Source organism: Martes martes, assembly GCF_963455335.1.
Source record: "Martes martes genome assembly, chromosome: 1".
Classification (NCBI taxonomy): Eukaryota; Metazoa; Chordata; class Mammalia; order Carnivora; family Mustelidae; genus Martes; species Martes martes.
The window spans coordinates 198,740,621-198,765,679 of NC_137888.1; the positions used below are offsets into that span (position 1 = coordinate 198,740,621).

General features: G+C 43.0%; 1 protein-coding gene across 3 annotated transcripts in view; it reads left to right on the forward strand.

The window, feature by feature from the left end:
• Nucleotides 1-25,059, forward strand: part of QRICH1 (glutamine rich 1) — a 52,864-nt gene that overhangs the window by 17,849 nt on the left and 9,956 nt on the right. For all 3 annotated transcript variants that reach the window (XM_080828934.1, XM_080828933.1, XM_080828935.1), the window contains 3 exons: nt 16,174-17,211; nt 22,876-23,053; nt 23,696-23,850. In XM_080828934.1, the coding sequence (XP_080685060.1) occupies nt 16,174-17,211; nt 22,876-23,053; nt 23,696-23,850 (1,371 nt within the window). The remainder of the gene's footprint in view (nt 1-16,173; nt 17,212-22,875; nt 23,054-23,695; nt 23,851-25,059) is intronic.

A 25,059-nucleotide genomic window follows, 5' to 3' on the forward strand; every position in this document is an offset into this window, starting at 1 on the left:
CTGAATGACTCAGTCAGGTGAGCATCTGACTCTTGGTTTCAGCTCAGGTTGTTGTCTCAGGTTTGTGGGATCAAGCTCTGCATTGGGCTCCCTGCTTAGTATGTGCTAAGCTCATGTGCTCTTTCTCTAAAAATAAATAAATCTTAAAAAAACAAACAAACTAATTTTGCAATGAAAGAAAAGTGCTGTTTGGGAATATTTTGCTTTGAACTTGTAGGTATAGGGAAGTGTTTTTGTTTTAAGATTTTATTTATTTGAGAAAGAGAGAGGCCACGAGAGAGGGAATCCAAGCGGGGAGTGGGAGAGGGAAAAGCATGCTTCCCACTGAGCAGGGAGCCTGATGCAGGGCTTGATTCCAGAACCCTGGGATCTTCACCTGAGGTAAAGGCAAACGCTTAATGATTGAGCCACCCAGATGCCCCAGGACAATGATTCTTAATCTTTTCTTCCCTGTCCCATACATCTTATGTCTCTATGGATAAAGCCCTTTGCTCTAGATGCTAGACCGAAAGCTCCCTGATTTGTGGAGTATAACATTATACCTGGAAGGAGAGAGATGGTTACATAAGAAAAATCTTACTGTATAGTGATGAATGCAGAGGAGTGAAACAAAAGCAGGTGGGGGGATCAGGATAAGCCCCAGTATGCTCTTAACGTTAAGACCAAAGGGTGTTGGCAGATGAACTATGGTGGTTATCTGAGGAAAGAGCATTCCACATCAGAAAGCCCTACGGTGAGAGCCTGCTTATTTTTAAAAAATGGCAGAAAGACTGGGGTGTCTAGGTAGCTCAGTTAGTTAAATGCCTAACTCTTGATTTCAGCTCAGGTCTTGAACTCAGGGTCATGAGTTCAAGCCCCACGTTGGGCTCCACACTGGGTGTGGAATGTACTTTTAAAAAAGGGCAAAAATATGGGTCTAACTAGAGTGCATTGAATGACTGGATGAGGCTAGAGGGGTGACACATGTATGTACTGTCATGTACGTCTAAACAGACCTGCCTTCTCAATTCACATGGTTAAAAGACTCTTTGCCCCATGGTACAGTTGACTCTTGAACAATGTGGGGTTGGGGTGTTGACTCCCTGCACAGTTGCAAATCTTCATGTAATTTTTAAAGATTTTTATTTATTTATTTGTCAGAGAGTAAGAGTGCACAAGCAGGGTTTGCTGCAGGCAAAGGGAGAAGCAGGCTCCCTGCTCAGCGGGGGGCCTGATGCAGAACTCCATTCCAGGACCCTGGGATCATGACCTGAGCCAAGGGCAGCCACTTAACCGGCAAAGTCACCATCGTCCCTTTTCGTGTAATTCTTGACTCCCCCAAAACTTAATAGCCTACTGTTGACTGGAAGTCTTACTGACAACATTAGCAGTCAATTAACAAATATTTTGTATGTTACATGTATTATATACTGTATTCTCATAATCTAGACGAAAGAAAATGTTAAATCATAAGGAAGAAAAAATACATTTTCCTTTTTTAAAGATTTTATTTGAGAGAGAGTATGCGTGCGCATGTGAGGTTTGGGGAGCAGAGGCAGAGAATCTCAAGCAGAGTCCACAGAGCCTGATGTAGGTCAGGGCTCAATGTCATGACCCATGAGATCATGACCCGAGTTGGACATTTAACCAACTGAGCTACTTAGGTGCCCCAAGAAAATACATATTCAATACTCTGCTACATCTATCAGAAAAAACCTGCATATAAGTTGTTAAAGGGTCAGCTCTATTGTGTCTCAACCTAACCCCCCCTTTTTTTCTTAAGATTTTATTTATTTGAAAGAGAATAGGAAGAGAGAGCATGGGGGGGTGGTTGTGGGTAGAGGGAGAAGCAGACTCCCTGCTGAGCAGGAAGCCTGGTGCCAGACTTGATCCCGGGACTCCAGGACCATGACCTAAGCCGAAGGCAGTTGCTTAACCAGCCGAGCCACCCAAGCACCCCTCAATCTAACCCTTTTAATAAGAATTAAAAATTATGTCTGTGTTACTGTTATTTAAAATTTCAAAACAATTTACTCTCTTGAGAACGTAGGCTGTTTTCTAGATTGCTTTTTTTTAAATTATGGCAAAATTAGATTGCTTTTTAAAAACCATGTGTTAACCACCTTAGAGAGTTTCCTCTGTCAGATTTCCTCATCCGTCCAGCCTAGAAGCAGCACAGACATTGTTGGTTTTGACACAGTAATTACGTCCTTAGAACAACAGTTTTAGTGAATTGGTGGGAGATAAGGGTACGTGTTAAAGGTTAATCACAGAAGTAGCCATCTGAATAAGCCTCACTGTGTTCCTTTACTCTCTACTGCTAACACAGTCACACTACAGGCCACCAAATGTGTGGGTTTTTTTCCCACATTGACCAATTCTCTGACATCAGCTAGCTGTCCTACAATTCAGTTGACACTTGGAGTTAGTGTCAAGTCCCACAGGTTAAGGAATCCGTCCCACCAGACTGCCCTCCAGCTCATATACCAATCAAGTCCTAGGATATCATCTGTACTCCCGATTGACTAGCTATCAGTTGGGGTTCTTACTACCCCTCCTCAGGTTTCATAATTTGTTGGAACAACTCACAGAACTCAGGGAAACACATTTGCTGGTATATTATGTAATAAATGATATGATAGAAGATACAAATGAATAGCCAGATAAAGATATACAGGAGCCTCTGTCCGTATGGAATTGGGGTGCACCACATTCTTGGCATGTTTACCAACAAATCAGTTCCCTGAACCCCATACTTCTGGGATTTTTATGGAGGCTACATCCCATAGGTATAATCCATTAGTAACTCAATTTCTAGCCATTCTTTCTTCTCCAGAGAATGGAGTGTGGGGCTGAAAGTATCAAGCTTCTAATCATGGCTTGGTCTTTCTGGTGACCAGCCTCCGTCGAGGAGCCCACCAAGAGCTGCCTCAATAGAACACAAGATGGATCTAGCATTTTTATTATCACTTACAAAATTATAAAGGTTTTAGGAGCTCTGGCCGGGAACCAGAGAGAATAAAATACATATTTTTTTATTATACCACAGTATTATTCATCTAGGTAAGATAAGGAGGCAACTTCGAAGGACAAAAACAAAAGCTGTCATATAAATGCCTTGATAGTGTGTATAGTACTAGGAAAGGTCCAAGTTTTCTGTTCCTGGCCGGTTAGCCTGAGCTGGATAAAGGGGATTCATTTGGAACTTCTCTTTCAAGAACCCTCTTGAGTTGGGTGCTTCCTAAAGCATCCACATGGAGTTAGATGCATGTGCTAGAAAGAAGGCCTTCTTTTTTTTTTTTTTTTTTAAGATTTTATTTATTTATTTGACACAGAGAGAGAGAGAGAGAGATCACAAGCAGGCAGAGAGGGAGGCAGAGAGAGAGAAGGAGGCAGGCTCCCTGCCGAGCAGAGAGCCCGACGCAGGGCTGGATCCCAGGACCCTGAGATCATGACCCGAGCCAAAGGCAGAGGCTTAACCCACTGAGCCACCCAGGCGCCCCGAAAGAAGGCCTTCTGATGGTTAATCCCAGGGTTTGGGTTTCATTTCGCATCCATGAAATTGCTTGTTCCTCTGCCCTTCTACAGGGCAGGAACTGAGGCTTCACACAGGGCTGGTTGGTCAATCTGGCTGCACTAAGTGAAGGGTACTTTGGGGAAGGGGACCTCTCATCACTTGCTCCTTTTGCAGCTCTTCATTTGTCATTTCAACTCTTGTCCCTCTTCCTCTTCTTCTTGCTGTTGTACGTCCCGTCCGTGCTGGATGGTTCGTAACCCCTCGTCATAGTGTGGAATTACCGAGAATGAGAAAGAGTTAATCAAAAGCCAGACTTGGCTCCAAGACAAACAGCAGTCTGGTCTGTCTCTGCAACTTTAGATACGTCATCTTAAGTGAGTGATTGAACCGCAGAGTCCATTTCCTTATCTACATCATGAAAATAAAAGAATTTGTGTTGTAGTTACTTTGAGGGTTATATAAAATATTAAGTCCTAAACACAGTCCCTGGCACATAGTAATCCTTTAATAAATAAATAATGGCTGCTGTTATTTTCTTCTTCCTCTTCTCATGTGCCATTCCTACCTTGGGCCTCAGTTGCCTTTCAGATATTTAAAAAGTACCCAAACATTTATTCCCACACTGTTGGTAGTGCCATTTTTATCCTTTTTTTTTTTTTTTCTTTTTTTTAAGTAGGTAGGCTCAGCGCCCAGCATGGAGCCCAACATGGGGCTTGAACTCAAGACCGTGAAATCAAGACCTGAACTAAAATCAAGAGTCAGATGTTTAACCAACTGAGCTACTCAGGCGCCCCATTCTTTTTTTCTTTCAATACATAAACTTAACAGATGCAATTCAGATCTCTAGTAACTCCCCTGAACACCCTCCTCTCCCAGAGTAAATGCTATTTTCAGGTTTTCAGCTTGGTGTGATATTTTCTGTATCCATCTGGGTATTGATTTTTAGTTACAAATATTAGACATTCCCTCTCATCCCCCTTTTTTATTCAGAAAAAAATGACTAAAGGATAATAGTTAGCTCAAGGAATTTGTGGGAGGGCCAGAGAATGGGTCTTGGAGACTGCAGCCAGGCATAGGACTCAGGTCACATTGCTGGCCTGCTCTGGCAGAGACTTTCTGCCACACCCCTGGGCACAGGTCCTTGCTCTACCACAGTCTCATTGGGATCTATGCCATCCTGCTCCATTTCTGCCACATTCCCCACTCTCACCAGAAAATGGAGGTTGTGGTTCTTGCTGCCTCATGTTGCTCCCTTCTGAGTCCAAATTTCATGCAGTGTGTCTAATTTGGGAAGCTTTGTTCACATGCCCGCACTAGCTGCAGGAGAGGTTCGGAGAATGAGTCTGGCTTCTGCCTTAGAGAGGCAGCGCTCATTTTATGATGTATTCTGCAAACATGGGTGTGCAGCCAAAACCGGGACTGCAGTCAGCTACTCCCTCACTGGCACATTGTGGGCTGATTGGGATCCTGATCACTTTGGATTGGTGAACCATGTATTGCTCCTTTTCCTGGCCCTTCATGTCCAGCCTTTTACTCAAATTTAAATCTCTTCCCTCATCGTATTTCTAAGTTCATTCATATAAGAGTTTGGTAAATATTTAATACTTGGGTAGAGACTTTACCATTTTCAGAAGAGTGTTAGTTGAAAAGAAATTCTACCAGGGTCCCTAAATTTTTGCTAGACTAGTTGTTAAAAGGTGCAGGTAGGTTCCTGCGTGTGTGATTCCTTACCTAGTGGGGTGTTCTACCACGTTGAGCACTGTCCTCAACCATCCCTCCTCAGTGAGACTCAGAACATGAAATGGAACGTGAGCTACATACGAGTTTCCTAGTACTGTTTTTTAAAGGGGACGAAAGAAAGGTGAAATTGATTTTTTAATCACATTTTATTTAATCTAATCTAATACTTCAACATGTAATCAGTATAATATTAAAAACTATTTTCCCCTTTTTTGGTACAAATCCTTGAAATTTGGTTATGTTTTGAACTTGTAGCGTGCTACAGTTTGAACATTACAGGTGATGGCCAACTACATGTAGAGGATATTGGACCAGCAGAGCTTCAGAGGAATGTGAGGGAAGAATTGTTTACTCTCTCCTGTGGAAATAAAGTAATTTTAAAAGTTGTTTATGAGGCAGAATTTGGAAATTGACCCAACACATTCAGTTTATTTTCTTATTTATTTATTTATTTAAAGATTTGTTTATTCATTCTAAAGGGGGGTGCTGAGGGAGTGAGAATCTCAAACCGACTCTGCACTGAGCAGAACATCATGTGGGGCTTGATCTCATGACCCTGAGATCATGACCTGGCCTGACACTAAGTCAGCCACTTAACTGACTTGACTGTGCCCCCAGGTGCCCCTTTTCTCCTTTAAATGAAATACTGATTTTATTTTACACTTTAGCCAGAAGGAAAAAAAAAATCAAAGAAGTGGTACTAGATATGTTTTTTTGGTTTTGTTTGAGTTTCAGTGATTGGAAGAAAAGATTCCTAATATGGGTAGTACATGTGTTACTTCATGGTTTCTCATTGTTCCTTAGTTGGAATACTTAGTCCTAATGTGTTGAGCTCTGAATTACTTAGGTTCTGAATGACACTGAGGAAAAAGGAAAAGATTTTCCATCTGCAAACTAATTAAGAATGTTGACAAGTCAGGGCCAATAAAACTTCTAGACTAGTGGTTATCCAGGTGACGAGAATCACTTGGAGAGGTTTTGTTTTGTTTTGTTTTAAAATATTTATTTTAGAAAGAGAGAGTCTCGTGGAGGGCAGAAGGAGAGAGAGTCCTGAAGCAGACTCCCTGAGCACAGAGCCCAACACAGGTCATCTCTGCCGCCACCACCACCCCCTCCTGCTCTTCCCCCCCCCCCCCCCCCCCCCCGCCATCATGACCTGAGCAGAAACCAGGAGTCATCTGCTTAACTGTCCTAGCCACCCAGATGCCCCTCACCTGGAGAGTTTCTTTCTTTCTTTTTTTTTTTTTTTTTTAAGATTTTATTTTATTTATTTGACAGAGAGATAGAATCACAAGTAGGCAGAGCAGCAGGTAGAGAGAGAGGGAGAAGCAGGCTCCCTACTGAGCAGAGAGCCCGATGTGGGGCTCGATCCCAGGACCCTGAGATCATGACCTGAGCCGAAGGCAGATGCTTAACCCACTGAGCCACCCAGGTACCTTGAAAATTTTCATTTTCCAGGTTGGATCACATTCAGACATACCTTCTGAAAAACTGAATTGGTAATATACTCAGTGAAGTAAGGAATCTGAGAAAAAAAGGTCACAAGAATAAAGAAAACAAAACCAGCTCAAAATTGAGATCTAATTGCAGTGTCATAGCTGTACAGAAGAGCCAGAAAGCAGTCTTCCCAGGTTGAAATATAAAGTCAGAATGCTCAAGAAGAAAGTAGTAGTGCCGTACATATTACATGGTCAAGAGCCCAGAAATACAGTTATACTTCTCTTCTGAATAACAGTGGGGGAAAAAGCAATTAAAAAGCCTGGAAAAGGTGAGGGGAGCTAAATGAGAAGGTTAATGATTTAATTGTGTGAAGAAAACTAAACACTGTGATTTATGAGGGATTGATAGAAGGTGGAAAATAGTGGTTTTTGAAGCAAAAAAAAAAAATCATTCCCCTCAAAATGTCCCCCTCTCCCATTTGATATATAACTTTTCTAGGATATGCAAGCTTAGAGATGATCTTTTTCCTTTTTGTACCTGTTGAGAATCATCTTAAATCTAGGCTTAAGTTTCAAAATGCTTTTTAATAATCTGTGTATATTTTTGCTTAGTTACCAGTCTGTCAGTTTGATTGTTTTTTCTTTTGAGACACTTGACCTGAGTATTATAACCTTGAAAATTATAGCTAAACCTGTTAAAAGAATAGAGTTGATCAATCACAGTACTAACTTCTGAATGTCTACCTTAGATTTTTGTCTTTTCCTCTTTTTTTTTTTTTTAAGATTTTATTGATTTAGGGGCTCCTGGGTTGCTCAGTGGGTTAAAGCCTCTGCCTTTGGCTCAGGTCATGATCTCAGGGTCCTGGGATCGAGCCCCACAGCAGGCTCTCGCTCAGCAGGGAGCCTGCTTCCCCCCCCCACCACCTGCCTCTCTGCCTACTTGTGATCTTTCTCTCTCTGTCAAACAAATAAATAAAAATTTTTTAAAAGATTTTATTTATTTATTTGACAGATTACAAGTAGGCGGAGAGGCACGCAAAGAGAGAGGAGGAAGCAGGCTCCCTGCTGAGCAGAGAGCCTGATGCGGGGCTGGATCCCAGGACCCTGAGATCATGACCTGAGTCGAAGGCAGAGGCTTAACCCACTGAGCCACCCAGGTGCCCCATAAATAAACAAAAATTTTTTTTAAAAGATTTTATTGATTTATTTGAGAGAGAGAGACAGCGAGAGAGGGAACACAAGCAAGGCAAGTGGAAGACGGAGGAACCTGGATTATGATCTGAGCCAAAGGCAGCTGCTTAACGACTGAGCCACCCAGGCGCCCACCCCCCGCCCTTTATTTAAGAGAACTCTTTTAGCAACTCTCTTACTACAAAGAAATACTTGAAGTCGTACAGTTCTTTCAGTTCACTTCAGTTTTGCTTCTTTTTTGAGTAAAATTTAGTTTTTTGTGTTTATTTTGCTGAGTTTCCAAATTCTTACTACGACCATGTAGTTGTGATTAGCCAGATAAAAAGTTAATGTTTTTATATAAATTTTAAAATTGGGAGGTAATATAAATAACAATCCTTACTGACCTATGATAGTTATGAATAAAGGTTATGAACATATAATATCTGATTTATTATTCAGTATGTTGACATTACTTTGGATCTAAAATGACATCAGATTGGGCACTTGAGTGGCTCAGTTGGTTAAGCAACTGCCTTCCGCTCAGGTCATGATTCCCAGGGTCTGGGATTGAGGCCCACATCAGGCTCCCTCTACTCTGTGGGGAGCCTGCTTCTCCCTCTTCCTCTGTCTACTACTCCCCCTGCTTGTGCTCTCTCTGTCAAATAAATATTTTAAAAAATAATAAAATGACATCAGATTATTTGTACTTCTTTATTCTGGAGTGAGGAGTAGTTCTGTCCCCCACTGCCCCTGCAGTTCTGATTCCATATTAATTACATATTAAACAGTTACTGTGATAACTGTTTCCATTTCTGTTGGAAGATTGAATGTTGATAAATAGTTTCTAAGAAAAATCAATTAAAAGAGATACAGCAGGGGCGCCTGGGTGGCTCAGTGGGTTAAAACCTCTGCCTTCGGCTCGGGTCGTCGTCCCAGGGTCCTGGGATTGAGTCCCGCATCAGGCTCTCTGCTCAGGGGGGAGCCTGCTTCCTCCTCTCTCTCTGCCTGCCTCTCTGCCTACTTGTGATCTCTGTCCGTCAAATAAATAAATAAAATCTTTAAAAAAAAAAAAAAAAAGATACAGCAGGAGCAGTAAATGTCCAGCTGTTGGTTTCGGCTCAGGTCATGATCTCACTATCAGGGAATTAAGCCGCTTGTGTGCTCCTCAATCAGCGCGGAGTCTGCTTGAGGTTTTCTCTCTCTCCGCCCCTCCCCCCCACCTCTAGGTGCTTGCTCACTCACTCTCTGTCTCTCTAAAATAGATAAATCTTGGGGTACCTGGGTGGCTCAGTGGGTTAAATAAAGCCTCTGCCTTCGGCTCAGGTCATAATCCCAGAGTTCTGGGATCGAGCCCCGCATTGGGCTCTCTGCTCAGCGGGGAGCCTGCTTCCCCCTCTCTCTGCCTGCCTCTCTGCCTACTTGTGATCTGTCAAATAAATAAATAAAATCTTTAAAAAAATAATAAAATAGATAAGTCTTTAAGAAAGAAAGATAAAGTAAACTTATGAAGCGTATGGGCTATGATTTAGTGATAATAACCAGTTTTTTAGTTTATTTATTATAAGATTTATTTGAGAGAGAGTGTGTTGGTAGGGGGAGGTACAGAGGGAGCTACTTCAGGTAAGCTCCCTGCTGAACGCAGAGCTCCGTGTGTGTGCTCAATCTCTCCGCCAAGGAGATCATGACCTGAGCCGAAACCAAGAGTTGGAGACTTAACTGACTGACCACCACCCAGACACCCCAATAGCTAGATTTTTAAATTTTTGTTTTTAAGCAAGTAATAACAATTATAAAATGTACTGTGTATTTAACTCTATAGCAGTGGTTCTTTTTTCCCCTTAAGATTTATTTAAATATTTATTTATTTGAAAGAGAGTGAGCATGTGCAGAGCAGGGGAGAGAGACAGAAGAAAACGCAGAAAATCTCAAGCAGACTTCCCAGTGAGTGCAGGGCCTGACCAGGGCTCAATCTCACTACCCTGAGATTATGATCTGAGCCGAAATCAAGAGTCCCACGCTCAACCAGCTGAGCCACACAGGTGCCCCTGTAGCAGTAGTTCTTAAAGGGTGGTCCAGGACCAGTCCTCTCCAGTACCCTTGCAGGGTTGCTTAAGGTCAAAGCTGTTTTTATTGTAATATTGAGATGTTATTTGCCTTTCTCCCTGCCAATTTCTCATGAATGTATCAGTGGTGATTTTTAGAGGTCATGTATGATATGTGCACAACAGATTGAATGCAGAAGCAGATACGAGAATCCAGCTGTCTTCAGTTAAGTCAGCTCTTAAAGAGTTTTGCAAAAATGTAAAAAAGGCAACTCTTATAAATTTTTTGTTTTCGCAATTGCAGGCATACCTCCACGATATTGCAGATTCAGTTCTAGACTATGGCAGTAGAGTGAATATTGCAATAAAGCGAGTCAAATGAATTTTTTGGTTTCCCGGTGTGTATAGAAGTTATTCACGCTATGCTGTGGTCTGTTAAGTGTGCAATAGCATTATGTCTTAAAAAAGAATGTACATGCCTTAATTTAAAAATACTTTATTGCTAAAAAGTGTGCTAACCATCATCTGAGCTTTGAGTGAGTTGTAATCTTTTTGCTGGTGGAGGGTCTTTCCTCGATGTTGATGACTGCTGATTGGTGGTTGCTGAAGGTTGGGGTGAATGTGGCAGCTTTTAAGATTTTATTTATTTGTCAGAGAGAGAGTATAAGCAGAAGGACCGGTAGGCAGAGAGAGAAGCAGGCTCCCCACTGAGCAAGGAGCCTGATTCAGTACTTGACCCCTGGACCCTGGGATCATGACCTGAGCCGAAAGCAGATGCTTAACCAATTGAGCCACCTAGGCACCCTCATTTCAGCAGTCTTTTTTTTTTTTTTTTTTTTAAAGATTTTATTTATTTATTAGAGAGAGAGAGAGAGAGAGAGAGAGCATGAGAGGGGAGAAGCAGACTCCGCGGAGCGGGGAGCCTGATGTGGGACTCGATCCCAGAACTCCAGGATCATGACCTGAGCCGAAGACAGTGTCTTAACCAACTGAGCCACCCAGGCATCCCAGCAGTCTTTTTTTTTTAAGATTTTATTTATTTGACAGAGATCACAAGTAGGCCGAGAGGCAGGCAGAGAGAGGGGGAAGCAGGCTGCCTGCTGAGCAGAGAGCCCAATGCAGGGTTCAGTCCCAGGACCCTGAAATCATGACCTGAGCCGAAGGCAGAGGCTTTAACCCACTGAGCCACCCAGGTGCCCCCCGTCATTTCAGCAATCTTAACAGCATTGTCACCAGGTGTAGATTCCATCTCAAGAAACCACTTTCTTTGCTTGTCTTTAAGAAGCAACTCTTCATCCATTAAAGTTTTTTTTTTTTTAAGATTTTATTTATTTGACAGAGAGAGATCACAAGTAAGCAGAGAGAGAGAGAGAGAGGGAAGCAGGCTCCCTGCTGAGCAGAGAGCCCGATGCGGGACTCGATCCCAGGACCCTGGGATCATGACCTGAGCCGAAGGCAGCGGTTTAACCCACTGAGCCACCCAGGCACCCCATCCATTAAAGTTTTATCATGAGAATGCACCAATTCAGTCACATCTTTAGGCTCCGTGTTGTAGTTCTCTTGCTCTTTCCACCTGCAGTTACTGTTTCCACTGAAGTGTTGAGCCCTTTAAAGTCATCTGTGAAGATCAGAATTAATTTCTTTTAAACTTCTGATAACGTTGATATTTTAATCTCTTCCTGTGAATCATGAATATTCTTTTTTTAAGATTTTATTTATTTATTTGAGAGGGGGAGAGAGAGAGAATGAGAGGAGAAAGGTCAGCGGGAGAAGCAGACTCCCTGCTGAGCAGGGAGCCGGCGGTGGTACTCTATCCCAGAACTCCAGGATCATGACCTGAGCCGAAGGCAGTCAGTTAACCAAGTGAGCCACCCAGGTGCCCAAATCATGAATATTCTTGATGGCATCTAGAATGGGGAATCCTTTCCAGAGTTTTCAGTTTACTTTGCCCAGATGTTCAGAGGAATCACTCTCTATATCCAAGCATATATACCTTTACAAAATACATTTTTTTAATTACAAGACTTGAAAGTAAAAAAATACTCTCATCTTTGGGCTGCAGAATGGATGTTATATTCGCAGACATGAAAATAACAATAACATGTCCATTAGAGCTGTTGGGTAATCACATGCATTGTCAGTGAGCAGTGGAATCTTTTTTCTGAGCAGTAGCTCTCAACAGTGGACTCAAAATATTCAGTAAGCCATGTTAAACACATGTGCTGTCATCCAGCCTTTGTTGCTCTGTTTATAGAGTATAAGCCGAGTAGATTTAGCATAAATTCTATGGGCCCTGGGATCCTTGGAATAATAAATGATGAACATGAGCTTCACCAGAAAGTCACCAGTCCCTAATATTGTGGAACCCTGTTCTTTGAGGCTTTGAAGCCAGGCATTGCTTTCTCCTCTCTAGCTATGAAAGTCCTAGATGGCAGCTTCTTCAAATATAAGGCTGTTTTATCTACATTGGAAATCTGCTGTTTGGTGTAGCCACCTTTGTTAATTATCTTAGGTGTTCTAGATAACTTGGCGGTAGCTTCTACATCAGCACTTGGTGCTTTACCTTACCCTTTTATGTTATGGAGACTGCTTCTCAAACCACGTGAACCAACGTCTGCTAGCCTCACACTTTCCTTCTGCAGGTTCCTCACCTCTCCTCAGCCTTTGTAGAATTGAAGAGAGTTGGGGTCTTGCTCTGAATTAGGCTTTGGCTTAAGGGAGTGTTGTGGCTGGCTTGATCTTCTATCCAAACCACTTACACTTTCTCCTTATCAGCAATAAAGCTGTTCAGTGTTATCATTCATGTGTTCACTTCCTTCAAGAAGTTTTCCTTTGTGGGGCACCTGGGTGGCTCATTCGTTAAGTGGCTGCCTTCGGCTCAGCTCAGGATCCCAGAATCCTGGGATCGAGTCCAGCGTTGGGCTTCTTGCTCAGTGGGAAGCCTGCTTCTCCCTCTCCCACTCACCCTGCTTGTGTTCCCTCTCTCTGTGTCTCTGTCAAATAAATAAAATCTTAAAAAAAAAAAAAAGTTTTCCTTTGCATTCACAACTTGACTGTTTGGCATAAGAGCCCTAGCTTTTGGGCTACCTTGGCTTTTAGCATGCCTTCCTCACTAAGTTTAATCATTTCTAGCTTTTGAAAATGACTCTTCCTTTCACTTAGAAACAGTTGTTATTAATTGGCCTAATTTCAGTATTATTTTTGTCTCAGCGAATAGGGAGGCCTAAGGAGAGGCAATTGGACAGTTGGTAGAGCTGTTAGAGCACACACATTTATCGATTTAAGTTTGCCATCTTACATAGGTGAGATTTGTTGGGCCCAAAATAGTTACAACAAGTAACTTAGTAACATCACAGATCTTGTTGCCCAATCACTATAAAAAAATATAATGTGGCTCAGTGGGTTAAGGCCTCTGCCTTCGGCTCGGGTCATGGTCCCGGGGTCCTAGGATCGAGCCCCGAATCGGGCTCTCTGCTCAGCAGTGAGCCTGCTTCCCCCTATTCCTCTGCCTGCCTCTCTGTCTACTTGTGATCTGTCTCTCTCTCTCTCTGTCAAATAAATAAAATCTTTAAAAATATATAATGATAAAAAAGTTTGAAATGTGAGAATTCCCTAAATGTGACACGGAGACATGAGGTGAACAAATGCTGTTGGAAAAAACAGCGCCAATAGACTTGATCAGTGCTGGGTTGCCACACATCTTCATCTAAAGAACAAAAACAAACATCGTGTGGTGAGCACAGTAAAGTGAAGCACAGTAAAACTAGACAGTTTTTCAGCTGTTATTTATGTTAATGTGACTGGTTTGTGTGATACCCAGGTTTTAATTTCTAATGTGGTAAATATCAGTAACTATACCCATGTTAAAAAGAAAAAAAAGGCTTTGGGGAATCCTCAATAATTTTTTGAGACCAAAAAGCTTGAAAACTACTGTTCTGTAGTAACTGGTTTCATAAGTTTCCTTTGCGACCTTGTGCAAAGCACTTGTTCTAAACTTGAGCATGCATTAGTCACCTGGAAGACTTGTTAAGATAGATTGTTGGCTTGTTCCCCAGAGTTTCTGATTCAGTAGTTCTGAGATGGGACCTGAGAATTAGTGTTTCTAACAAGTGCCTGGGTAATGATGCTGTTGGCCTGGAAACTGTATTTTGAGATTCACTGGTATAAAGAAATATTGCTTATAATGAAGGAAACCTAGGTATTGAGTACCTACTTAACTTATGCTCATAACAACCCTGTAGGGAGTTAGGTGTTCTCCCCCTTTTTATTTTTTATTTTTATTTTTTTAAGATTTTTTTTTTATTTGACAGTGAGCACAAGCAGGCGAGCAGCAAGCAGAGGGAGAAGCAGGCTCCCCACTGAGCAAAAAGCCTGATGAGGGGCTCCAGGGGCTCAATCCCAGTACCCGGGGATCATGACCTGAGCCAAAGGCAGACACTTAACTGACTGAGCCACCCAGGTGCTCCTCCCCTTTTTTATTATACCTGAGGAAACTGAAACTTAGGGACTCCCAGCTAGAAAAGTACAGCAGCAATTCAAGTCTAACTTCAAGACCTATTCTCTTTACATAAATTCCTTGCTTATCTTTTTAATTGGTGATGGCTTTATTGAGATCTAATTCGCATATAATTCACCCATTTAAAGTATACAATTCAGGGTGCCTGGGTGGCTCAGTGGGTTAAGCCTCTGCCTTCAGCTCAGGTCATGATCTCGGGGTCCTGGGCTCGAGCCCCGCATCAGGCTCTCTGCTCGGCAGGGAGCCTGCTTCCCTTCCTCTGTCTCTGCCTGCCTCTCTGCCTGCCTCTCTGCCTACTTGTGATCTCTGTCAAATAAGTAAAATCTTTAAAAAAAAAAAAAAAAAGAAAAAAAATAAAGTATACAATTCAGTGGGGGTTTTTTGTATTTTTTTTTTAACATTTTATTTTAGAGAGAGCACAAATGAGAGGGGCAGAAGGAGACAATATCAAGTTGACTCCCTGCTGATAGCAGAGCCAACATGGGGCTCAGTCTCATGACTCTTGAGTTCATAACCTGAGCTGAAACCAAGAGTTAGACGCTTCACCAACTGCAGCACCCACGTGTCCCTGTTTTTGGGGGGTGGGGCAGTTGATTTCTTTTAGAGAGAGTGCACACATGAGCAAGGGTTGGGACAGAAGGAGAGAATCCCAAGCAGGCTCCCCTCTGAGGGTGGAGCCCAACAGGGGACTTGATCACATGACCCCAAGATCATGACCCAAGCTGAAATCAAGAGTCAGGGGACATCTAGGTGGCTCAGTTGTTAAATGTCTGTCTTCGGCTCCGGTCATGATCCCAGAGTCCTGGGTTTGAGCCCCGCATCAGGCTCCCTGCTCGGTGGGAAGCCTGCTCCTCTCCCACTCCCTCTGCTCGTGTTCCCTCTCCTGCTGTGTCTCTGTCAAATAAATAAAATCTTTAAAAAAGGGGGGTGGGATATAATCTCTCATCTGCCTTTTTTTTACCTTCCTAGACTAGTGTTAGATGTGTGTGTCTGGAGGAAAAAAATCTTTTTTTCAATTTACAGACTATACATGGCATCCTTTCATGCTGCTTTGTATGCTGAGGTAACAGCAACAAGAAATGAGCTGCGTTATCATCAGAAATGTGTGGTTCAGGCTATAGTAACCTTCCTTAGATTAAATTACCAGGAATCATGTGGGGGGTGGTTTTAATGGCTTTTTTTAAAAAACAAAAGTATTTTAGTTAAGCACTCTTTAATGCTGCATTTCAGTAGCAGTGTAGAGAGGTCCCTCCAAAAGGGATTTCACAAGTTTTGTCTCTACTGTGTTTTTCACTAGGCTGTGGTGGGAGTAGTTTTGATATCCTGGGTTGAGAATTGCACACCTGTGAAATGTACTTATCTTACTGATCTTTTAGAACATTGGTCCTCACACTTTTTATCACTCAGTCCATAGATAAACTATTCTTTAAACATTCACCCAGATATATTTTTATAAATTACATACTGGCACTACTATATCAACATGCAAAAACAAAGGGGGTCACAGTTTAAAACAAGATCTGATATTTTCTTCATAGATCCCATTTGATGGCCTTGCTTTCTTTGGTAGATAATTGTTGCTCTGCATGCTGTGTGATGCTGAAGAGTTTTGCATTTGGTTTTGGGTATTGTGACCTCCTCAGAAACTTTGGGTATGGCAGCCCCTCCTCCTCACCTTACCTAGGGAGCCTGCCTGAGATGGCTTCCTTTTGGGGCTGGATTCTTGATGTTGCCTTGTTCACTCACTGCTGAATCTTGTCACTGCAGGTACAGGTGCAGGTCCAACAGTCTCCGCAGCAGGTCTCGGCTCAGCAGCTCTCCCCACAGCTCACGGTTCACCAGCCTGCTGAGCAGCCCATCCAGGTCCAGGTGCAGATCCAAGGCCAAGCACCACAGCCGGCAGCCCCTTCCATCCAGACCCCGTCTCTGCAGAGCCCCAGCCCTTCGCAGCTGCAGGCGGCCCAGATCCAGGTGCAGCACGTGCAGGCAGCCCAGCAGATCCAGGCTGCAGAGATTCCAGAGGAGCACATCCCACATCAGCAGATCCAGGCTCAGCTAGTGGCTGGCCAGTCTCTTGCCGGGGGTCAGCAGATCCAAATCCAGACCGTGGGTGCCCTTTCCCCACCACCGTCTCAGCAGGGCTCACCCCGGGAAGGGGAACGGCGGGTTGGCACAGCCAGTGTCCTCCAGCCAGTGAAGAAGCGCAAAGTGGACATGCCCATCACTGTGTCCTATGCCATCTCAGGGCAACCGGTGGCTACCGTGCTGGCCATTCCACAGGGCCAGCAGCAGAGTTATGTGTCTTTGAGGCCAGACTTACTGACAGTAGACAGTGCCCACCTGTACAGTGCCACTGGGACCATTACTAGCCCTACAGGAGAAACCTGGACCATCCCTGTTTACTCTGCCCAGCCCCGTGGGGATCCTCAGCAGCAGAGCATTACCCACATTGCCATTCCCCAGGAAGCCTACAATGCAGTTCACGTCAGTGGCTCACCCACGGCCCTGGCAGCTGTAAAGCTGGAGGATGACAAGGAGAAGATGGTGGGCACCACGTCTGTAGTGAAAAACTCCCATGAAGAGGTAGTGCAGACCCTTGCAAACTCTCTCTTTCCAGCACAGTTCATGAATGGCAACATCCACATTCCAGTGGCTGTGCAGGCTGTGGCAGGCACCTACCAGAACACAGCTCAGACTGTCCATATATGGGACCCTCAGCAGCAGCCACAACAGCAAACTCCCCAGGAACAGACACCGCCACCGCCGCCACAGCAGCAGCAGCAGCAACTCCAGGTTACTTGTTCAGTAAGTGACGACTTGGCCCCTGCTCCCCCGGGGCCAAGTGCAACACAGAACTTCCTGGCAACCTCTGGTTTGTTTACTGCAATGATGTTGGTCTTTCAGTAGTATATTTAATATTTTAGTTGAGTTTAGGGAAGGGGAATAGAAGCAGCAGGTGAAAACTATAGAACAGGCAGGCGTTCTGTCCTGGTACTTGGAGGTAGATGAAATGATCAGCAGCTGCTTTGGGGGTAGATGCCATGGATTCTTCTTTGTCATCCCTTTTTAAGAAGAATAAAGTTCTAGGGAAGGACTAATGGGACATGCCGAGTATTATCTGAGTTTAATAAGCTATTCTCTACACCACAAATGACTGAATTTAGTGGAACCCTTGTAGTTTAGTACACAGGCTATAAACTCATCACAACGGAGAGGCTGTGAAATTATTCCTTTTGAGTTATCTGTGGACACTACACTATAGGTGAATTAGCAGATGTAAAATACTTCCTGAAATTAGCAGATGTAAAATACTTCCTGGTGGGCCTGTTAAAAGTAATCACCTTTGGGAGTGTCAGATAAGCCACCACAGTGGTTTTTTTATGTTCCTTATAAAATAATCAAGCCTTGGTTAATTGTCTGTTACAGAAGCTATGTTGAAAGAAATGTTTAACTTTTTAGTTTGAAATAATCTTAGACTTATAGAAAATGAACTCTTTTGAAATTCCAAATTTAAAATTAGCTCTTTTTTCTAATTGTTAAGCCTTTTCTTTCTTTTTTTTTTTTTTAAGAGGAAGAGTGTTGGTGTGAGCAGGGGGTGAGGGAGAGGCAGTCTTAAGCAGACTTAAGCAGACTGTGCTTGGTGTGGAGCCCAACTCAGAGCTTGATTTTATGACCCTGAGATCATAACCTGAGCTGAAATCAAGAGTCGGAGGCTTAACTGACTGAGTCACCCAGTTTCCCCTAATTGTTACATCTTTTTAAGGATACCACAGAGGTGTGGATAAATTTATTCCTTGAGACTGTTAGCAAACTTTAGAGCCTCTGGTCTCATGGGACTGCTAAACGCAATGTGCCTCAGGGCAGGGGCTCCTGGGAATGCATGCAAGGAGCTGGTATAAACAGAGCACTATTAGACTAGGGACCGTACTCAGAAACTCAGGCTGTAAGCACAGGCTGACCAAGCAGTTTCAGAGGCTGGTATATCAAGGCCTAGATGTAGAACAGTCATTGCTTCAGGTAGCTTATAGTCCAGTTTTGGAGTGATAATGTATGATTCCTGTTTTCTGAATTTCTTATAAGGCAGCATAATCAAGCGTGACGTTTTATGTTCCACACACACAAAAATAAACTGGTATTCAGAAACCATTCTAGGTTAAAAAGTCAACAGAGGCGTCTTTGTGGGAAAAGTGACATTTGATCTCTGTAGCTTCAGCTGACAAAAATGGAGCAGCATCCTTACAGAGCCAGAGATGGACAGAAGGGACATGGCCTAGTACAGCATGAGAGGGGGACTGTGGGAGAGGAGTTAGTACAGGGAGCAAAGGATTTATCTTCCCAAAGTGAAGAGTTGAGCTTGACCCGATCTGTGTAGGAAATGTTTCCATAATCCTAAGAGTTGTGATAATAAGAATCAAGTACGGATGTGTAGAATTAATTGCATGTAGGTGAAACCAGCCTGGAGAATTATGATGTAGCTCAGCTTTTGCTCACAGGGATGGGGAGGACATCAGGCCTTTCCTCAGCTTTCCTGGTCCTTATGGCCCAGTTTGCAGGTCAGGCCTCTTTTCATGCTCATCAGGCTCTGTAATTTCCATTTCTGGGCCCTTAAGCAAGAGAAGATCCTTTTGGGAGTTCATCTTAGTAGGCCCGTGTTCTTCAGAGGCAGTGTCTCCTTTGGGAAAGTCTTACAGGAATGAATGTCAGGTATTACCAGAAAAGGAAAATTTGAGAAGAATACCCATCATGTGGGAAAGGTGAGTTTGTCCATTTATACCACAAACATCCTTCTGCCCTCTGTATTGGGCTTGGTGCCAGGTGCTAAGGAACAGATATGAATAGTTTCTGCCCTTGGAGTACTTGTAGTCCATGGGGAAGATAATTGTGCTGTGATGTGAGTTGAACCCTAAGGAAAGCTGATGACAAAATATTGTGCTCTTCCCCTGGCATATCCCTTATGGAAGTTATCACCTGCCTTTAAAACCAGATGGTGAAACCTCCCTCCCTTGAGCTTACATCCACCTCTGTCTATGGCCCTGTTTCTCCACTCTGCTTTATTCCCAGAGTTCTCAGGCATTATCTGTACATGCTGATTCTGCCTACTAACCAGTTTTCTCTTCAATTTATCACGGATTCTGTTCTTGTCAAGGTCAGCAGTGACTTCCTTGTGGCCAGATCCAACAGGCATGTCTCTTTTTATCTCACAGCAACATGACACAATAGACCATACCTACCTTCTTGGAATTCTCTGGCATGGTTTTCCTCCTATCCGCCACTATTTTGTGTTTTTTTTTTTGTTTTTTTACTTCTCAGGAGAGTTTACTGGTGCTTCTCTCTGAACCATATATATTCATGTTCCTCAGAACTCAGTACTAGCCTTCTTTTCTCTTTAGTTTCTGTCTATGGCCGTGGTTTTCAGCACCCGCTAGATGGCTGGTGCCACTGAAGGTGATAGTCACTGACAGCATCTGCCCGGCACTATTTCAGTGTTAAACAGGTTAACTCATTTCATTCACACACCAACTTTATGAGATATGCACTACTATCTCCATTTTACAGATGAAGAAACTGAAACACAGATTAAACAGCAAGACCAAAGCCATGGTTAGTAAATAAAAGAGTTGGGGTTCAGCCCTGGGTAGGCTGGCTCTGGAGCCCATGTCTTATACCCTGTGCTGCATTGAGACACAGAACTTTATCTCTAGACCGTGCCTTTTCCTTTGAACCTTTCTCGTGCCTCCAGCAGCCTATTTTTCATTCACTTGGATTTCTTGAAGCTATCTCAGCCCTTCATTAGCATCACCTCTACTGCTATTGAGAAATTCTCCTCTCAGGACACCTGGCTGGCCCACTTGGCTAGAGCATGTGACTCTCGATCTTGGGGTCATGAGTTCTAGCTGCATTTTGATAATAGAATTAACTTAAAATAGATATATAGGTGGGTGGGTGGATGACCTGTTTTAAGAAACAAAAACAAAACTTCCCTTCTCAGAAAGTGGTACCATCTCCACCCATTTGTTTAAACTGGAAACCCAAGAATCATCCTTGAGTCTGCTTTCCCTTACTTTTCACAGCCAACTCGTCAACAAGCTACTTTGGTTCTACTACCACACTTCTCAGCATTTCTTAAATCTTCTCCATTGCCATCCTAGTCCAGGCGACTAGCACCTTTGCCCTTCAATCCATTCCCCATAAATCAGAATTTTTTTTTTAATGTAGGATGATGTCACTTCCCAGCTTAAAACTCTCCAAGGACTCCATTATAAAGAGGAAGGAAAACTCTGTACCACAGTGTACAAAGCCCTACTTACATCCGTAGTTTTCGTCCTGGTTGGGATCACTACTACCCCACCCACTGACAAACATTTTAGACATGTAAAAGAATTTTGTTGTCAAGATGCTTGGAAATGCTATATTAGTGGGGGAAGGCACACAGTGAAGGGGGCCGGGCGAAACACCAGAAGCAAAGTACTGCCCCACATGCCCTGTCGCCCACCTACTTATCTAGTTAGACTCCTAGATTTGCGTCTTGGGTAGGTGGTATTGCCATTGAACAAGATAGGAAGGGAATAGATCTGGACAGGGAAAGTGTTGAGTTCTCTCCATAGATGGTAATCTGAGGTAGTTGTAAGATGGAGACATACAGTACCCCCTGGGTATATTAAAGGCAGATCTAGCTTGGAGGTGCATAGTTAGCAATCATTTCCACAAACATGGAAGTCTAAACTGGAAAAGTGGGTAAGACTCACCAAGAAGATGGTAGTTGAACTGGGAAGTGTGTCTAGAGTGGAGCTCCTGGGTTGACAAACATTTAAGAGCCTCACACTGATACTGCTTTATTTCCTTATTGAATTACCTTTTGAAAGCTAAGAGGAGAGTTTTTACTTTTTTTTTTTTTTTAAAGATTTTATTTATTTGACACAGAAAGAGAGCACAACTAGGGGAAGCCCGATGTGGGATTCAGTCCCAGGACCCCGGCATCCTGACCTGAGCCAAAGGCAGTAGCTTAACCGACTGAGTCACCCAGGCGCTGGAGAGTTTTTACTTTTATTCATTGATAAGCAGCTCTATGTGTCATAAATTATTTTGCTTTCAGTTTGAATGATTTGACATTCCTTAGCCCTTTGGGTAGGCCCTGGCATGGAGAATTCCTCAAAGGAATTTGTTCAGAATATAGACTGGTGTGTGAGGCCCAAGAACCTATGCCTGGTATCTTTGTTGGTGTTTATCCCACCCAGTATGGGGATTGTGATGGATGCTCATGGACATTTCATGTGCCGCTTCGTGTGCACAGCTTGGCTTTTAGACCATTGAGGACAAGACAACTCTTCCTTTGGAGGCAGGAAGCTAGAGTAGTACCTCCTGTCTTCAGAAAATACCCTTAGGAAATAGAGCAGTATTATTGAGAAGGAATTTGGGGGGGGTAAAAAACAACATTATATATAGCTAGAGGAGCTATATACATCTTTCAAGTCTTTTCTTATCTTTCAGTGGCACGAGAGAGAACACAACTTTTGCTTGTTGTACTTTTCTTTTTCCAAAACAATGATTTTCAACCATGGCTGGACATAAGAATCACTGGGAGTTTTTAGAAATACTGAAGTCAGGCCCCCGTCTTAGACCAATTAAATCATAATCTGTAGGGATGAGGCCCAGGCGTGGATATATTCTAAAAGCACCCCAGATGTTTTTAAGTGCACTCAAGTTTAATGGTCATTACTCTGGACATTTGATAATTCAAAGTGTGGTCTGCAGACCAGCTCCCTTACTTGGGAACTTGTTAGAAATGCAGAACCTCAGTTCCCACCTGAAACCTTTCAAATCAGAATCTACACTTGAAGAAAATGCGTGATTTTTTTTTTTTTCCTTTCACTTTATAGTTTGGCAAGCACTGCTTTGGGCCAGTAGTTCTGAGTAGTGACTAAACTTTAGAATTGCCTTTTTATGTGGGAAGGTATTTGAAAGACTGTAATCTCTTTAAAAAGAGATTCTGGAGTAGAAGCCAGGTATTGGTATTTCTAATTCAGGGATTCAGTAGTCCAGCCAGGGCTGAGAAGCACAGCAGGAGCCTTAACTGTCCTTAGGGTAAGGAGTAGAACTCCAGTGGTCTTTAAAAGTAGGCTAATAAGGGGCGCCTGGGTGGCTCAGTGGGTTAAGCCTCTGCCTTCGGCTCAGGTCATGATCTCAGGGTTCTGGGATCAAGTCCCACATCGGGCTCTCTGCTCAGCAGGGAGCCTGCTTCCCTTCTCTCTCTGCCTGTCTCTCTGCCTACTTGTGATCTATCTATCTCTCTCTCTCTCTCTCTCTCTCTCTCTGTCAGTAAATAAATCTTTTAAAAAAAATTTTTTTAAAAAGTAGGATAAAAAGATACTTTTTTATTACAAGAACCACAGGTAACATTTTTCTAGCATTTTTGTGGAAGGGCCTGGTGCAAAACAATATTGACACATTTTGATGATTTCTCTCTTACAGGCTCAGACTGTCCAGGTTGCTGAAGTTGAACCACAGTCACAGCCACAGCCTTCCCCAGAACTTCTGCTTCCAAATTCTCTGAAGCCAGAAGAAGGGCTTGAAGTATGGAAAAACTGGGCCCAGACAAAGAACGCTGAGCTAGAGAAGGATGCTCAGAACAGACTGGCACCCATTGGGAGTGAGTGTTTATTGGTTGGTGGGGGGTGGACTCTGGCTAAAATGTAACGGTACTGAAACAGCAGGAGGACGTGATGGCGGGAAAGTGGCGTCCTTTGGCTCTGGGGGTTAGGGATCACCATCTGAAATAATATGCCGAATTCAGGACAGGCAACAAGCAGACCTGACCTGCTGCACATGAGTAGGATTTATGGTGTTTGCCCAAGACTAGGCATATTTGTACACGTGGATTTTTGAAGTCAACCTAGCAGATCTGCACAGAGTGAATTCTGGAAGGAGATAGGAACCAGTGACTGTCTTTAAGGCCCTTCTTCCTTAACATTATGTTTATATTCTTCCTCACCTTACAGAGTATGGATTTTGCGGGTTTTTTGCTTTCATGTCTTGGCCCCAATAATAATTTTGAAGGTATGTGAGGTGGGGAGGATTGTGGGAAGGAAACCGTTAGTGTAAATAGGACATACAGGATTATTGTCTTAATAGGCCAGTTCTGATCTTAGATGCAGGTGACTGTTTCTGTCCTAGCTCCCTGATGATCAGTATCAAACCTGAGCGCTCCCAGGGATATGAGCAGCCAGTTAAGAGGTTACTCTTGCCAGGACCCCCATTCACCTTTGGGGGTCACCTTTGGCTTGTGTTGCAGGGCGCCAACTCTTGCGATTCCAGGAAGATCTCATCTCTTCTGCTGTGGCTGAGCTAAATTATGGGCTCTGTCTAATGACACGGGAAGCTCGAAATGGAGAAGGTGAACCCTATGATCCAGATGTGCTCTACTATATTTTCCTGTGTATTCAAAAGGTAGGAAACAGACTCCAGAGGAACATGTTCAAGCTGTGTTCCTGTTGGGTATTTGTTGGTTACCGAAATTAGTAAAATGATAACCAAGTGGTTTTAAGGAAGTTCTCTTTCAACTAATAATGAGTTTTTATTTTTTAAATTTTATTTTAGTTAAGTTAATTAACATAGAGTGTATTAGTTTCAGGGGTGGAATTCAGTGGTTCATCAGTTGCACATCACACCGGGTGCTCATTATATCACGTGCCCTCCTTGATGCCTGTCACCCAGTAAACCATCCTCCCCCCACCTCCCCTCCAGCAGCCCTCAGTTTGTTCCCTGTAGTTAAGAGTTTCTTACAGTTTGTCTCTCTCTCTGATTTCATCTTATTTTATTTTTCCTTCCCTTCCCCTATGATCCTGTTTTGTTTCTTAAATTCCACATATGAATGAAATCAACTATATATTGAGTTTTTTAATGTACATTTTTAAAAATTGCAGAAGATCAAACATGTTTGCTTCAAAAAAATAAAATAGACATCAGCCATAATCCCATCATCTAGAGAAACTTTTGCTAAAATATTTGTTAAAGTATCTTAGAGCCTTTAAAAAAAAAACAACAAAAAGCATTTATAGAATAGATTTTATTAAAGTAAATATGGTTTACATAAAAGTAATCTATCCAAAACAAAGTCTGGTGTTAATATTCAGCTCATTTTCTCATTGTTCTCTGCATTAACACAAAATAATATTTGAGAATCTAGCTAGAATATGCAACTGTAGGTAGGCTTTGAGGCATCTAAGGTGCAGTGTAACAGGGAAACTTGATTTAGGACTGGCATCTCAGGAGAGCAGGGGTGGATTTCTCAGTGTGTGAGTGCTCTTGTGGAGAAGCCCTCAGTGTGATGGAGGAGTGCTTGCTGGTTGGGATTCACCCTGTTGCCTGAGCCTAAGAAAAGTCTGCCTCCCTCTTTATTTCTCTTTCTTCCCAGTCACACAGGGCACTTGAGTAAATTGCTTTACATACTCGGTTTCATTCCATGATCTCCCTAGTCCTGGAAGGCAGGCACAGTCATTTCCACTGACAAAAAAACTGAGCCCCAGAAGTTAAAATACTCGCATGAGCTACTTAACTTACACCATGGCTAATAAGAGGCTGGCCCCAGAGCCTGCATTATGGTTTTTTGCTACCACAAGACAATGCCTTGCCTGGGTGAAATAGCGTTTGCAAAAT